We start from the raw sequence: 17,163 nt of genomic DNA on the forward strand, positions 1-17,163 counted from the left end.
ATACTGTCAGAAAATAGATTATAGGGTCCAGGAACAGCCTTTAAAGCTAGAAAAACAGTGTAGAGTTCTTTATACTGTGGGAGTGGGTGGGGAGTTCAGTGAAAAGAGGTGTGGGGCGTGATTTATCTGGGTAATATATTCGGACAGCAGCTCCTTTCTTGCCACCATCTGTGAAAATTGTGGGGGCAGAAGAATAGGAATGCAGGAGGAAAGTCTAGGCACCAATAAAGGCAACAGGGGCAGCAAAGCTACCCATTTTGGGTAGGGTAATGATTATCTAGTTGTTCTGAGAACCCAATTAAGCTTATAGGAAAGTGGGAATGATGACATAGGAGTCATTTTGTAAATGACAGGGAAAAAGGTATGACAATGGTGTCTGGTTCTCTCCCAGAAACCTTCGTGGACCTGTCTCTGTCCTGATGGACCATGTACACCAGGGAATCTATTTCAGTAAGAGGGTGAGGGGCTCCACCTATAGTGGTGTGAAGCCACTTAAGCACACCATGGCTCTGGTAGAGAGCCCCAACAAGTGTCGGGGAAGAGTTGACGATTAAGAGGTTTACAGGGCGGGGGGGAGAACCTTGCTAGACACATGTCTTGGAGTGCTCAATTAATCTTATCTAGGGCTAAGGAAGCTGTGGGGGTTACTGTAGGTTTGGAAGATAGACATTTGTCTCCCTTTAATAAATAAAACAATGGCTGAAGGGTACTAGAGGAAAGATTCAGCCACAGCCTGAGCCAATTAAGGTTACCAAGGAAACTCTGTAGAGAGGCAAGAATGAGGTCAGAAAAGAACACAATACAGGGCTTTAGGAGGTTAACCTGGGTCAGAGAAAGCTTAGAGCCTAAGAAGGTTATTTGAGGAACTAGTTTTACCTTTTCAGGGGCTATACTGAGGCCAGCCTGCTTTAAGGCGGGGATGATAAGGTCACACAGGGCTGACAGATCTCTGTCTGGTTTATCTCATATTAAAGTATCATCTACGTAATGGTAAATACTAAGACCTTCATGAATATATGGAATAATGGCAGCTTTAACGGCTTCTAGGCATATGGTGGGACTGTTGGCCATCCTCTGGGGAAGTACCGTCCATTCATAGTGGTCTTCTGGCCCCAAGTTATTGATAGACAGGACAGAGAATGCAAAGTATTTGGAATCACACGGATGGAGGGGAATGGAGAAGAATCAGTCCTGTAAGTCTATAGCAACAATGGGGACCCCTGAAGGGATGGCAGAGACAAGAGGCAAGCCTCTCAGAGGAGAGCCCAAAACCTGCATGGTTTTAATTGCTCTGAGCTCCTGGAGAAACCGCCACTTGCCAGAGCACTTTTTGATTACAAAAACAGGGGTGTTCCATGGACTGCAGGAATGTCAGGTGTAACTGAGAGATAATTGTTCCTGGACAAGGTCTTTTAGACTTTTTAATTTTTTCCTGGGTAAGGGCCACTGCTCCACACAGACAGGCATATTAGAAAGCCAGTCGAGGCAGGGAGTTTTATAACGAGCAGTGGATAAAAGAATTGGGGTTGTTGCCTAGGTAACTGCCAGGAGGGACAAGTCTCTATCTCATTGGTATTAAAGTGGCAATATGCTGTGAGATCGCTAGGGGGGTTACAAAATCAGAGTGACCCTGTGGATGCACAGTATGAGAGGAAATGACAGCATCAAAAGCTTCCAACAAATCCCTTCCCAGCAGGTTGGTACTGGACTCCAGCACGAGGGGACGGATGCATCCTTTAACACCATCAGAATTTTCACAGACATAAGATTCTCTTGTTATGAAAGCCTGGGAACACCCTCCCACACTAGCAAGGTACGGGCTAGGGAGGCAGGGCCAGGTAGGCAGCACTTCCGATCATTTCAAAACAGTCCTATCAGGTCCTGTGTCAATCAAACACTTAAAGGAGAAACCATCAATTTTAATAGTAATCATAGGATGGCTCTTTTCCAAGACAGGGGTGGTCCATAAAGCACAAGTGCTGTGTCTGGGGTTCCTTTTGGACGCTGGACAGAGAGCTGTCCTGCTTCCGGTAACAGCAGCAGGTGGCTACCATTTTTGTGAAACTTAGACCAACAATATTTCCTTGAATGAAAACCTTTCTGGCATCTAGGACAAGGTGTTCAGGGCTTATGGGAATCTCTGGTCAGATTCAGCCGACCAGGAACAGTAGTACCTGGAGAGGAGGCTAGGATTGAGAAAAGAAAGAAGACAGTGCAATGGGATCGGGAAGGCCCCAGTACATTAACTGAATGCCTGGATTTATTTTTCTCAAAACCTTTTATAGCACTTACAGCATGCATCTAGCAACTTTGTAAATTTTTCAAGGCATAAAACAAGGTACAGAACAAGATACAGTAGGAATAAAAGTACATGCAGTTATGGGTGTGAAAGTATATAACTAACTATTTTTTCCAGGGAGTTTGCAAAACCTTTATCATTTTCCCATGGAGTCTGTAAAGTCTTTCGCTTTTTCTCAGCTTTCTCTAATCATTCTAAGAGAAAGGTCAGCGGCTTGCAGAAGGCCTAATTTACCAGCCTTTTGCTCACAGGCCCAGGGGGCTGTGCCTTTCAAGGGCCTGATACTCCCGACAGAATCCAACGAGGGACGGAAGTTATGCCTAGGATTGGGGCACTCATTCCACCAATGGCCAGAACTGCTGCACTTAAAACAGTCCCCTTTTTTCTTCTCTAAAGTGGCAGCAAAGGCTTGTGCCATGGCTAAAGCTGGTAGGTTTTAGAATTTATCTCTTGAGTTGCCACAATCCATCTTTCAAGATGTTAATTTTTAATTCTGCGGCATGGTTGATGGAAATCAGGAAGCATCTCATCCCAGACTATAGAGTTCAGGAGAAGGAAGCAGGCATCAGGATCAGCAATCTTTCTCTCAGGAGTTGGGCGGTAGTGCAGTGGGTTAAGCTCACGTGGTGCAAAGCACAAGGATCCTGGTTCGAGTTGCCTCACAGATGGTAAAGCAGGTCTTCAGGTGTCTATCTTTCTTTCCCCCTCTCTGTTTTTCCCCTCCTCGCTCCATTTCTCTCTGTCCTATTTAACAATGATGACATGATCAACAACAACAATAACTACAATAATAAAGAAAGGGCAACTAAAGGGAATAAATAAATAAATAAATATTTTTTAAAAAGGAATCTTTCCAAACCTGATTGGACCCTGGTAATAAATTTAGCTAGGGATTCATCACATTATTGGTTAAGGGAGAAAATGGGAGCTGAGGCCACTTCTATGGAGGTGGGGGGTGTTAACTGCTCCCACGTTTGTAATGCACAGAGACATACCTGATCAAAATAGCTGGGGGGATATTTCGCTTCCTACTGCTGGAGACCTGTCTCCCAACATCCTATTCCAAAAAGAGTCAAAATCCCAGTTAGGCTGGTTCTAACTGTTCCTGCAGGATTTCTGTAGGCATTCATCCCTGAAAAATGCTTCCCATTAAAGGAAAAGTGGGCCCAGAAGCATAGCGCGAGCTATGTCTCTCCAGTCATGGGGGTGTTAAGGTTTGGAGAAGGCTTTATAAAATAGATCTGGTCCATGAAGCATGAACTTCACCCTCTTTAACCACCTGATGAAGTTCCTTAAGATCTGTGGAGGAATACGGGTAGCACGCTGAGGTCTCTGTCTATTGGGGGTAACATTTACCTGGAATGTGTGGACTTGCTCTGGAGGAAAAGTTCTGTCACAAAGCCAGCAATGGTATTCTGTGTCCAATAGCAGCGTAGCAGTAGGGGGTGGAGCCAAGGTAGGAGGAGCTTCAGAAGCTGTGAGGGCAGCCAGAGATGTGTCTGCCAAAATGGGAGCCACAGGGCAAAGTGCAGAGAGTTTACTGTGGGTTAGGATCGGGGCAGGAGGAGGGACAGGATCGGGAGGTTTTACATTCTCTAGAAGACATGTAAGGTGCTGGGCAAGCAGAATGACCTTCTCCTTTAATCTTGGATCACAGCCTCAAAGTCCCTTAGACTGGAGCCGTTTTCCAAGGTAGAGTTGTGAGCCAGGGAAGTCTTTGATGGAACTTCCTTGGTCTTTCTGGGAGGGGGGTCCTGCATATCTCCTGAAAGCTGCAATGATGGTCAAGAGGAACCAAGGTGTGGCCCAGAGCAAATGTCCCAGAGACAGAGAACCTGTATAGCAAAAAAGGAGTAGAGGATTTGGAAATCCTCTTGATAAGGAAGAAGGTTGCCCATGACAGAGGGGTCTCATAAAAATAAGAATAGGGAGAAAAAGAACATCAGTGCCTTCATTAAACATGAGGCTCCAGAGAGTCAAGTGGCTGTATATTTATCTGGGCTGGGGCATCTTCGTATGTCTGCTACTTGTGTGGAGCTGTGGCGGGGGAGGGGGGTAAGTCCTGTCATGCTGCGACAGAAGAGAGAGAGAGGAGATCCAGAGCAGAGAAGGAACACAGTTCTTTATTCGCGCAGACACCTCAGAGTTGGGTGAGAGCACAGTGGTTCGGGCCACGTGGAGATAGCCAAAGTGACCGCCTCATGCAGCAACCTTTGCTGCGTCTAATCACCGAAGTGAAAGGCTGGCAAAAAAGTGAGGGGCAGAAGAAGAAAGGCTTTACAGGGCAAAAACCGGGAGTGATGAGCCGGGACAGGATTGGTTGGGAAAGACACTCCGAGAATGTCCCAACTCTCACGGGAACTTGCAATAGCCTGAGGGGACAACATGGCAGATGTGACTGCATCTGCACAATTTCCCATCAAGGTCCCACTTTCAGGCACCAGACACTGGGGTAGCTAGCGTGGGGATGCCTTTTCCTGCATGTGTACCCTCTGGGTTGGAAAGAACTCAACCAGAACCAGCCTGGGCTGCTCCTCACTCAGCAACTCAAGGGAGATAGATGACTCAGGAACCAAACATGTGGTAGCAAGAAAATACAGTATCTTTATTGATCAGAGAGTGAAGGCTTTTATAGCTCAGAGCTGGAAGTAGCAAGTCGGAAACAGAAATAGCTAGGAAAGGCACAGAGAAAAGCAAAAGGGGGTAGGGAAGGTAGAAACTTCCTTAGCAACTATTGCAAGGGTTTTAACTGGTGGGATTAACACTGCCTTGGAGGCAGGGAGGGTAGAAAGAAGATAGATCAAAGGAATGGAATGGGTGAGGATCTTTCAGGCAAAACAATGATTATGTAGATAGGCCATAGTATCAGGAATGCAGGGTGAAACAGTGGGAGGTGGCTTAAGGTTATAAGGAATGTGAGACTACTCAAAATATCCCATCAAGCTAGAATGTGTACTTTCACACATTAAAAGATAAAACAGCGTTGACTGGGCTAGATAGCATAATGATTATGCAAAGAGATTATCTGAGGCTCCAAAGACTCAAGCTCAAACTCCCCCACCCACACAGAGCCATGAATCAGAACTAGCAGTTCTCTGGTTAAAAAAAAATCACTACAACAATTTAAAAAGGCAAAAATAGGGAAATTAATAATAATAAAATTTTTTTTTAAAAAACCACTTTTCCTTATCTTTCTGTTTTCTTTGGCAATGTGCTTGCAACTCCCACTATATTGGGCTGACCTCTCTTGTTCATTGAATTTCATGCTTTTCATTCCCTGTTTTTTTGTTTGTTTGTTTGTTTTTTCCGAAAAACCTATGTTGCCCTTGGAAAGTCTGCAGAACTCTCACTAGATGACAAGAGATTGGTTGGTCTTGGCACCACAAGCAGGCACCCACTCATTATATATTTCATGTCACTCTTTCATGAACAATGAGGATCCATACATTAAGGATGACAGAAAAAAAAAAACATTCAGAGTCACCCTGCCCTCTCCTATGGTCAAGAAAAAAAATTCTAGAATATTAAATGGGAAATTTAATGCAGAGCTTTAGTAATAAAAATATCTGCACAAATAAAGGCATGTCAATATAACTGGACTTGGGATCCTGCTGTTTCTGTTTTCCTCAATTGTCCTATCTTCTGAGAGCTTCTCTGAATTTTGTTGGATCATTAGTTTCCCTAAAACTACTCCAGCTTGCAAACAGAACTTTAATACTGAAAGAAGAGGAACTGGACAATCACAGAGCTAAATGCCCAACTAAGAGCCATCAGGACACCAGGAAAGGCACCTGGTGCTGCTGCATTGAAATGTGGGACATAGGAGGTGGAGCTACGAGCAGCAGATTGCTTTCTCTCCTCTCCTCTCCTCTCCTCTCCCGGATCAACTAGGAATACCAAAGGAGACCACCCGGACCGAAACAAGACAGGACTAGAATGACCACAGAAACCCAGTAAATCACCCGTGAGTACAAACACGCGTGGCTGGTGACAGAGAGGAGAGAGGGGCCTAAGGAGAGATTAAGTGACTGCTAACAGTTCGACAGTTTGTCAGTGGAGACACCACCTTCAGTCTGCTCCACCGACAAGGGGACAGCTGAAGGGAGGAAAGGACTCCCCAGAGACTCACCAAGTGCAACTCTGAGTCTCCATTGCTACTACCCTCAGAATCTGGAGCAGCAACAGGGAGGGACACCAGGGTACAGAGATCTAACCGGGAAACTCAGAAGACCTATACCTCGGTGGCATAGCTGAGGGGCTGTGAAAGTCTCTTTGCATAACCACTGGATTATCTCTGCCACACCCTGCTTTATCTCTTGGTCAGGAGTCAGTGATTAAGCTAAGAAGCCTATTGATAGTTTAAAAGCCCTCAGGCTCCCATAGCCTACAGGGGAAAAGAAAAAGGCTTTTACACCACTGAACTCCAACTCAGGGATTGAAAAAACTGTTAACTTATTTAAAATGGTTAAAACAACAAGAAAAAATATTGGAGACTCGAACCAGGACAAGAGTCCAGCTAAAAGTCCTCCAGAGGGTGAAGCACAAAACAACGAGTTCAACATCCAAACATTAGCTAAGGAAATAATAACAGGAGTGAGTAAAGAATTTGAAAAAATTGTAATCAGAAATGCAGGAACAACAAATGAGAATATGGAAGAAAATTCTAATTATCTCATGGTTATTAGAGAGCTGAAAGCTGAAATCGCTGAGCTAAGAAGGCAACTAGCTGAACAAGCTAAAACAGTATCACAGCAGGGCAACAAAATAGATGAACTCCAGAAAGCAGTAGAGGGCAGAGAGAATAGAATCAATGAGGCTGAAGACAGAATTAGCAAGATTGAGGATGAATTAGAGACAACTAAAAAAGAAGTAAGAGATCTCAAAAAGAGATTAAGAGATGCTGAAAACAACAACAGAGTCCTATGGGATGACTTCAAAAGAAACAATATACGCATTATTGGCTTACCAGAGGAAGAAAGAGAAGGGGAGGAAGAAAGCGTTCTCCAGGCCATAATAGCTGAAAATTTCTCTAGTCTAGACAACACCAAAGACATAAAGATTCAAGAAGCCCAGAGGGTCCCAAACAGAATTAACCCAGACCTAAAGACACCAAGACATGTCATACTTAGAATGGAAAGGAATAAGGATAAAGAAAGGATCCTCAAGGCTGCAAGAGAAAAACAAAGAGTCACCTACAAAGGAAAACCCATAAGATTAGCAGCAGACTTCTCCATACAAACACTACAGGCCAGAAGAGAATGGCAAGATATCTATCGAGTGCTCAATGAGAAAGGCTTTCAGCCAAGAATACTATATCCTGCTAGATTGTCATTCAGACTAGATGGAAGCATCAAAACCTTCTCAGACAAGCAACAGTTGAAGGAAGCAACCATCACCAAGCCTGCCCTGAAAGAAGTTCTGAAAGGTCTCCTATAAACAGTCAGACCACCACAAATAAGACATATATCAAAACACTCTAAAACTCTACAAGAATGGCGTTAAAATATCTTCAATCTTTGATATCAATAAATGTCAATGGCCTGAATTCACCTATTAAAAGACACAGAGTAGGAAGATGGATCAGAAAACACAACCCAACAATATGTTGTCTACAGGAAACTCACCTAACTCAACAAGACAAACACAGACTTAAAGTGAAAGGATGGAAAACTATCATTCAAGCCAATGGCCCACAAAAAAAGGGCAGGAACAGCTATTCTCATATCTGACATGATAGACTTTAAAATAGATAAGATTAAAAAAGATAGGAATGGACACTACTTAATGCTCAGAGGATCAGTCAATTAATATCTATGCACCCAATGAGAAGCCATCTAAATACATCAAACTTCTACTGAAAGAACTACAACAATATATTAACAGTAACACAATCATAGTAGGGGACTTCAACACCCCACTATCTCAACTTGACAGATCATCCAGGCAGAAAATCAGTAAAGACATAAGGGAGCTAAATGAAGAGATAGATAAACTAGAACTATTGGACATTTTCAGAGTCATTCATCCCAAGAAACTGGAATACACATTTTACTCAAATCCACATGGATCATTCTCAAGGATAGACCACACGTTAGGCCACAAAGACAGCATCAGCCTATTCAAGAGCACTGAAATCATCCCAAGCATCTTCTCAGACCACAGTGGAATTAAACTAACATTTAACAATCAACAAAAGATTAGTAACAGAGCCAAAATGTGGAAGCTCAACAGTACACTTCTTAACAACTTCTGGGTCAAAGAGGAAATCAAGGAAGAAATCAAAATGTTTTGAGAGTTCAATGAAAATGAAGACACAAGCTATCAAAATATTTGGGACACAGCTAAAGCAGTCCTAAGAGGGAAGTTCATAGCTATACAAGCACACATTAGGAAACAAGAAAAGGCACAAATAAACAACCTGATTGCACATCTCAAAGACCTAGAAGAAGAACAACAAAGGAATCCTAAAGCAACCAGAAGGACAGAAATTACTAAAGTTAGGGCAGAAATAAATAACATTGAGAATAGGAAAACCATACAAAAGATCAATGAAAGTAAATGTTGGTTCTTCGAAAGAGTAAACAAAATCGACAAACCTTTGGCCAGACTCACAAAACAAAAAAGGGAGAAGACCCAAATAAATCGGATAGTAAATGAAAGAGGAGAAATCACAACAGACACTGCAGAAATTCAACATATCATGCGAGGCTTCTATGAACAACTATATGCCACCAAGCTAGAGAACCTGGAAGAAATGAATGATTTCCTAAATACCTACCAACTTCCAAAACTAAGTAAAGAGGAAGTGGATAACATGAACAGGCCCATCACAGCTAATGAAATTGAAACAGTTATCAAAAATCTTCCCAAAAATAAAAGTCCTGGACCAGATGGTTTTACAAATGAATTCTACAAAACTTTCAAAGAAGAACTAATACCTCTACTTTTAAAAGTCTTCCAGAAGATTGAAGACACTGGAATACTCCCTGCCAGCTTCTATGAAGCCAACATCACCCTGATACCAAAAGCAGACAGGGACACAACCAAAAAAGAAAACTACAGACCAATATCTCTGATGAACATAGATGCAAAAATATTGAACAAAATTCTAGCCAACCGGATACAGCAGTATATCAAAAAAATTGTTAATCATGACCAAGTGGGGTTTATCCCAGGCATGCAAGGTTGGTTTAATATACGTAAGTCAATCAATGTGATCCACCACATCAACAAAAGCAAGACCAAAAACCACATGGTCATATCAATAGATGCAGAGAAAGCCTTTGACAAAATACAACATCCCTTTATGATCAAAACACTACAAAAAATAGGAATAGATGGAAAATTCCTGAAGATAGTGGAGTCTATATATAGCAAACCTACAGCCAACATCATACTCAATGGTGAAAAATTGGAAGCATTTCCCCTCAGATCAGGTACTAGACAGGGCTGCCCACTATCACCATTACTATTCAACATAGTGTTGGAAGTTCTTGCCATAGCAATCAGGCAGGAGCAAGGAATTAAAGGCATACAGATTGGAAGAGAAGAAGTCAAACTCTCCTTATTTGCAGATGACATGATAGTATACATGGAAAAACCTAAGGAATCCAGCAAGAAGCTTTTGGAAATCATCAGGCAATACAGTAATGTGTCAGGCTATAAAATTAACATTCAAAAGTCAGTGGCATTCCTCTATGCAAACACTAAGTTAGAAGAAATTGAAATCCAGAAATCAGTTCCTTTTTCTATAGCAACAAAAACTATAAAATATCTAGGAATAAACCTAACCAAAGAAGTTAAAGACTTGTATACTGAAAATTATGAGTCACTACTCAAAGAAATTGAAAAAGACACAAAGAAGTGGAAAGATATTCCATGTTCATGGGTTGGAAGAATTAACATCATCAAAATGAATATATTACCCAGAGCCATCTACAAATTTAATGCTATCCCCATCAAAATCCCAAGCACATTTTTTAGGAGAATAGAAAAAATGCTACAAATGTTTATCTGGAACCAGAAAAGACCTAGAATTGCCAAAACAATCTTGAGAAAAAAGAACAGAACCGGAGGCATCACACTGCCAGATCTCAAACTGTATTATAGGGCCATTGTCATCAAAACTGCTTGGTACTGGAACATGAACAGACACACTGACCAGTGGAATAGAATTGAGAGCCCAGAAATGAGGCCCCACACCTATGGACATCTAATCTTTGACAAAGGGGCCCAGACTATTATATGGGGGAAGCAGAGTCTCTTCAACAAATGGTGTTGGAAACAATGGGTTGAAACATGCAGAAGAATGAAACTGAATCACTGTATTTCACCAAATACAAAAGTAAATTCCAAGTGGATCAAGGACTTGGATGTTAGACCAGAAACTATCAGATACTTAGAGGAAAATATTGGAAGAACTTTTTTCCGCATAAATTTTAAAGACATTTTCAATGAAACGAATCCAATTACAAGGAAGACTAAGGCAAGTATAAACCTATGGGACTACATCAAATTAAAAAGCTTCTTCACAGCAAAAGAAACCACTACCCAAATCAAGAGACCCCTCACAGAATGGGAGAAGATCTTTACATGCCATACATCAGATAAGAGTTTAATAACCAACATATATAAAGAGCTTGCCAGACTCAACAACAAGACAACAAATAACCCCATCCAAAAATGGGGGGAGGACTTGGACAGAATATTCACCACTGAAGAGATCCAAAAGGCCGAGAAACACATGAAAAAATGCTCCAAGTCTCTGATTGTCAGAGAAATGCAAATCAAGACAACAATGAGATATCACTTCACTCCTGTGAGAATGTCATACATCAGAAAAGGTAACAGCAGCAAATGCTGGAAAGGGTGTGGGGTCAAAGGAACCCTCCTGCACTGCTGGTGGGAATGTCAATTGGTCCAACCTCTGTGGAGAACAGTCTGGAGAACTCTTAGAAGGCTAGAAATGGACCTACCCTATGACCCTGCAATTCCCCTCCTGGGGATATATCCTAAGGAACCCAAAACAGCCATCCAAAAAGATCTGTGTACACGTATGTTCTTGGCAGCACAATTTGTAATAGCCAAAACCTGGAAGCAACCCAGGTGTCCAACAACAGATGAGTGGCTGAGCAAGTTGTGGTATATATACACAATGGAATACTACTCAGCTGTAAAAAATGGTGACTTCACCGTTTTCAGCCGATCTTGGATGGACCTTGAAAAAATCGTGTTGAGTGAAATAAGTCAGAAACACAAGGATGAATACGGGATGATCTCACTCTCAGGCCAAAGTTGAAAAACAAGATTAGAAAAGAAAACACAAGTCGAAGCTGAAATGGAATTGGAGTATTACACCAAAGTAAAAGACTCTGGGGTGGGTGGGTGGGTGGGTGGGGAGAATACAGGTCCATGAAAAATGATGAATGAAATAGTGGGGGTTGTATTGTTAAATGGGAATCTGGGGAAAAAAAAAAAAAAGATATGTGGGACATAACCTGCTCCCAGTCACGGGCTCCACTGATTTCTTGCTCATAGCATCACTGATTTTTTAATCTATTACCCTCATTCAGAATTTGAAGTGAAACCTGTGTAAAATACACTTGGAGGGCTTTGTCCACGTCACTGAAGACTGGAGGATCCTTCTAACAATCGAGGATCCCTCATATTTTGAATCGCTGACTATGCTACACATCAGTTTCCAAGGATCTCCTTAGATATGTATTATCTTAAATTTAAACACTCTATAAAGTATTTCAAGGGAAGCACTCTCTTTCTGTGCCCAGGATGTATTCTTGGTGTATTCAGCATTTGATGATAATTGTCAGTTACTCCTGATTCTTTAATCACTATACACACACACACACACACACACACACACACACACACACACACACACACACACACTTTCTAAATAAAATCTTACTGGCCCTGCTCCAGATACTTGGAAAACATACACTGTAAATAACATTGAATGTATTGTCTCTCTATTTTTTTTCAACTTCTGTGTTACTTATTGAAGGTGTCTTGATTTATAGAGGTGGTGTCAGGAGGGTACACTCCATGATATACCCAATAAAGTTGTCAGCACATCTCAGACTTACCTGACCCACATTATTTCTGGAACTCCCTATAGAGAGCACCAGACACCAGCAGAAGTACCTGCAGGAGTATACTCTTCCCTTAAGGTGATGACTTTCCATTGAGTTTATTGGGATGTTCTAAGAAGCCATCAGCTGAATCTGTGAGAATGAAATCGTCTCTCTTCAGTGACATCCCTCATTGACATATACTTGGTTCATAGTTTATTAAGTGGTAACTTCAAATATTCTACTCAAGACTAATTTTTATAAATTCTGTCAGATAAACCTTTGTAATAATAGCTTTGCATTCATTATTTACTTTTTTTTTACAGTGGAATTGAATGAAGACATTCGTGAGTAGTATTTATTGTCACTCTAAAGGCACAAATAGAGAAAAGTGCACTTGGTTAACTAAAGTATTTTCATTATTCAATACATCGTGTAAGATCTGTCTTTGAATTTTGCACATAAATATTTTTTAAAAACTGAAATGTTGTATAAATTGACTATTTTGAATTATATTTTATCTGGGCATTTTTTTGGTTTAATAGTAACACTATGGTATGTTGGAAAAAAATTTCCCTTGAAATTATTGAAAGTTTTCATATAGACCCTTATGTTAATTTTAGCACTATTTAGAATATTTAGATATTCCTACATACTTCCTACCTTTTGTTGAGACAGAAATCAGCACATAAATAGAGACTTTTATCTTTTTCTTCAGTGGTCTGTTATTAGGTGCTAATCAGTGGAAATGTACTTTATATGATGAGATGCTAAATACATACTTCAGCCACTGCTTTTGGCTTTCTCCATGCTATGTGGGGACTCTTACATGCTCAAGACTACTCCAAACACCATTGCTGAATAATGTTCTTTACTTTTTTTAAAGTGAGAGAGGGAGTATAGAGAAGAAAATGGAAGAAAAACAAAAAGAGAATAGTCACCCCCAGCACCACTCCTCCATCTATACAGCTCTCCAGATCCCATTCGCTGCTCCCAGGAAGTCCTGGACTGGTCACCAGGGCATTTCCCACAGGAAGGCACAGGCTTTGCCTGATGAGCTGTCTTCTGACCTCCTCACGGGCTGTCTCAAGGGTTCTGAATATTTCTGCAGGATCAGCATTCTAATTATGTCATCCATAGGCAGTATATGTATATCAAAGATTTTTCTATCTGTATTTTTTATTTTTTAGATCTATCTTTATTATTTTTCATGGTTTCTTATTTTCTATCTCTCTTTAGGTCAGTTTGTGGAAGAAAATGGTGAGTCATATCTATTTCTATTTTATAGAGTTGCCCTATCATTGAATAGTAGGCTTAATGTACTAAATATATTAACAATTCATATAAAAAGATATTCAGGACCAGAGCAACAGATCTCCAGTTGGTTTCCCGCACTGGTGAGGGACAAAGGTCTGAGCCCTGGCAGCACAGGGCGGGGTTGTGGCAAATAAGGAAGACTCTGTGATGTGGGCTTTCCCTTTGTCTACCTCACTATTTCTTTCTCTTTGTACCCTTCTAGCTGAATGTAAAAATGGCTTAGAAGGTGGATTCTCACATTTAAAAAGACAATTTTCACATTTTAAAAATCATCAATTTTCTTTATTCTTTTTCCTTTTTGCCTTTTTCCTTTCTCTCTTTCTTTCTTTCTTTCTTTCTTTTCCTTCTGGTAGTGAAGTAGCTATAGGATTCAGGTGCTCTGAATAGATTTCCTGTTCCTTCAATTTCAGTTAGAATGAGACAGATGGAAGAAGTGACAGAAATAGAAAGAGAGAGACTTAAAGAAGAAAAATCAGAGCACTGCTCAACCCTTCGCAGCCTCTCTGGGTGCTATGCATGGTGCCCTCCTGTTTCACTGGGCTGGTCCAGGTTCTCACACAAGAAAGTGTGTGCTAACCCAACAGAAGTTCAGTCTCTCTTTATTAGTTTATTTATTTTTTTGCCACCAGGGATATAGCTGGATCTCAGTGCTGGCACTATGAATCCAAATCTTTCAGTGTTCATTTGTTCTTTTTAATTTTTTATCTCTATTTTATCAGGTGGGATGCAGAAAAACTGTGAGGCGGAGATGGGAATGGAGAGAGAGAGAAAAAGACACTTGTAGACATGGTTCATTACTTGTGAATATTCCCACCTATGGGTGGGAATGATGTCTCAAACCTGGATCCTGGCACATGGGAGCATGTATTTTGTAGCAAACAAACAGTTTTTATGATTAAAACAATATAAACATCTTTGCCAGAAGCAGCTGCAGGAGTGTTTCTGCTGCCCTCTGTCTGTGCTCAGGAGCACAGGGCTCCCAGCACTGAGCCACATTGACAGGCTGCTTGTGATGCCCCTGGAATGACACACTGGCTCATGCTGCTCACACTGACCCCAGAGCAGAAGAAAACCTCTCAGGACAAACTAGACTTTGCACAGACATTTCCCTGGTGAGATGACAGAGACTGAACTCAGGCATGTTGAGGGTGGAGACTGAAGCAGGACAGCAGTTGCTGAAAAGCAGGCAGAGAGCTGCTGTGAGAACAGGAAGCAGCAGCCTGTCCCTGACAGCCCTGCAGTGTGTCTGCACAGGCTGCTGCTGCCCCAGCTCAGTGTCTGGGCCACGTGGTCCTGTCAGCCTGTGAGCCTCACATGACAGAATCTGTCACAGATACTCACTGATAATCTAGAGTTTATGAAGAAGCAAAACCTGGTATCTAATTTTTTAGAGTAAAAAATTTTTTTTACTTCTTTTTCTTTTCTTCTTTTCTTTTTTAGCTACACTCACTGAACAACTTGGTAAGTCTTGTCTTTCCTCCTTATGATACTAAATTGGAATCACAGCCAGTGTCCCCTCATAACACTGACCTCTCTTTCTTTCTCTCTCTCTCTCTGGTTATTTATTTCATTTTATTTTATTTTGCCACTGGGGATATAGCTGGATCTCTGTGCTGGCACTTTGAATTCAAATATTTCAGTGTTCATTTGCTCTTTTTAATTTTTTTATCTCTATTTTATCAGGTGGGACGCTGGCAAATTGGGAGGGGGAGATAGGAATGGAGAGAAATAGACATGTGCAGACATGGTTCATTTTTTGTGAAGATTCAGAAGTAATGAATGAGGTCTCAAACCTGGGTGCTAGCACATAGTGACATGTATTTTGTTGTAAACAGTTTTTATGATTAAAACAATATGAACATCTTTTCCAAAAGCAGTTGCAGGAGTGTTTCTGCTGCCCTGTGTCTGTGCTCAGGAGCACAGGGCTCCCAGCATGGATCCACACTGAGAGGCTGCTCACACTGTCCCCAGAGCAGAAAACCTCTCAGGATAAACTAGACTTTGCACAGACATTTCCCTGGTGAGATGACAGAGACTGAACTCAGGCATGTTGTGGTGAAGACTGAAGCATGACAGCAGTTGCTGAAAAGCAGGCAGAGAGCTGCTGTGAGAACAGGAAGCAGCAGCCTGTCCCTGACAGCCCTGCAGTGTGTCTGCACAGTCTGCTGCTGCCCCAGCTCAGTGTCTGGGCCACGTGGTCCTGTCAGCCTGTGAGCCTCACATGACAGAGTCTGACACAGATATTCACTGATAATCTAGAGTTTATGAAGAAGCAAAATCTGATATGCAATTTCTTAGAGTAAAACTATAAATATTTTTAGCTCTTTTTCTTTTCTTCTTTTCTTTTTTAGCTACAATCACTGGGAAACTTGGTAAGTCTTGTCTTTCCTCCTTATGATACTAAATTGGAATCACAGCCAGTGTCCCCTCAGAACAATGATCTATCTCTCCCCCCCCCCCCCCCGCTCTGGTTTGTTATAGCCCGAAGAAAAGCCCTGGGAGAGGAAGGTAAGTGAAGTCTGAATTCTCCACTTTAATGCCCACATGTCATTATTCATACAACCTATGCCTTACTAGTTAGTCAACTAAACTTAAATATTCCTTTCTGTCTGTAGGACTGGAAAATCTCCGAAGATATGCAGGTAAATTTCAGTTTTTATAAGGTGTATGAAGTGTGACCTGTGATTACAAGTTAAACTTCTTCAAGTCTTTTGTAGAATGGTTTGGCCCAAGTAGTCTATATGTATTTTGAACTCTGACAATCATTTTAGTTGAAATATGTGTTGAAATTCAATAAGCACTAGGGAACTAAATATAAGAAATTTGTTTCAGAATAAAATTCCTTTAAATGAATGTGAAAGCCTTGAAAATCAGTAATAAAATTGAGTCACTTGCTAAAATGTATGTAGGCCAGTGGGAAACAAGCCATCACTGCATCCTTTTTAAAGACCCTTATTGGGGAATGTAGGTTTAGAAGGCACACTGTGTGGATCATCTGGGTGAATGTACATTTTGTTATGTGCAGTGACCCTGGTTGAAGTTTCTAGTCCCCTACTGCCAAGGGAAATAGTGTTGTAGGTGTAACTTTTCTCTCCCTCTCTACCTCCTTCTTCCTTCTCAATTCCTTTCTCTATCCAAAAAAAAAATTGTTGGCCATGGTTAATTAATAGTGGAGACACTGATTCCCAATAAAAAGCCTGTGGCAATAAAATGAGAGGAGGAAGGAAAGAAAAATGAAAGAGTGAAAGAAATAAAGGAAGGAAGGAAGGAAGGAAAGAAGGAAAGAAGAAGTAAGAAGAGAAGGAAGCAAGCAACTGTCCTTGCCACAAAGGTACAGTTTCACATCCCCAAAGCTGGGAGCACACCTCCCCATCCACCAAGCTATTCTTCCTGTACCTTGAGACTCAAGGTCCCACCCTAGATCCCTCCACTCCCTTTAAAATCCTTGGCTCCACAACA

The 17,163-nt window shown here is 41.4% G+C and overlaps 1 protein-coding gene across 1 annotated transcript in view; it reads left to right on the plus strand.

The window, feature by feature from the left end:
• Nucleotides 1–17,163, plus strand: part of LOC107522883 (butyrophilin subfamily 1 member A1-like) — a 41,753-nt gene that overhangs the window by 23,311 nt on the left and 1,279 nt on the right. Inside the window, exons 6-9 of the mRNA XM_016191225.1 lie at nucleotides 13,627–13,647; nucleotides 15,145–15,165; nucleotides 16,056–16,076; nucleotides 16,320–16,346. Of these exons, the coding sequence (XP_016046711.1) occupies nucleotides 13,627–13,647; nucleotides 15,145–15,165; nucleotides 16,056–16,076; nucleotides 16,320–16,346 (90 nt within the window). The remainder of the gene's footprint in view (nucleotides 1–13,626; nucleotides 13,648–15,144; nucleotides 15,166–16,055; nucleotides 16,077–16,319; nucleotides 16,347–17,163) is intronic.

The sequence above is a fragment of the Erinaceus europaeus genome, chromosome 9 (assembly GCF_950295315.1).
Source record: "Erinaceus europaeus chromosome 9, mEriEur2.1, whole genome shotgun sequence".
Classification (NCBI taxonomy): domain Eukaryota; kingdom Metazoa; phylum Chordata; class Mammalia; order Eulipotyphla; family Erinaceidae; genus Erinaceus; species Erinaceus europaeus.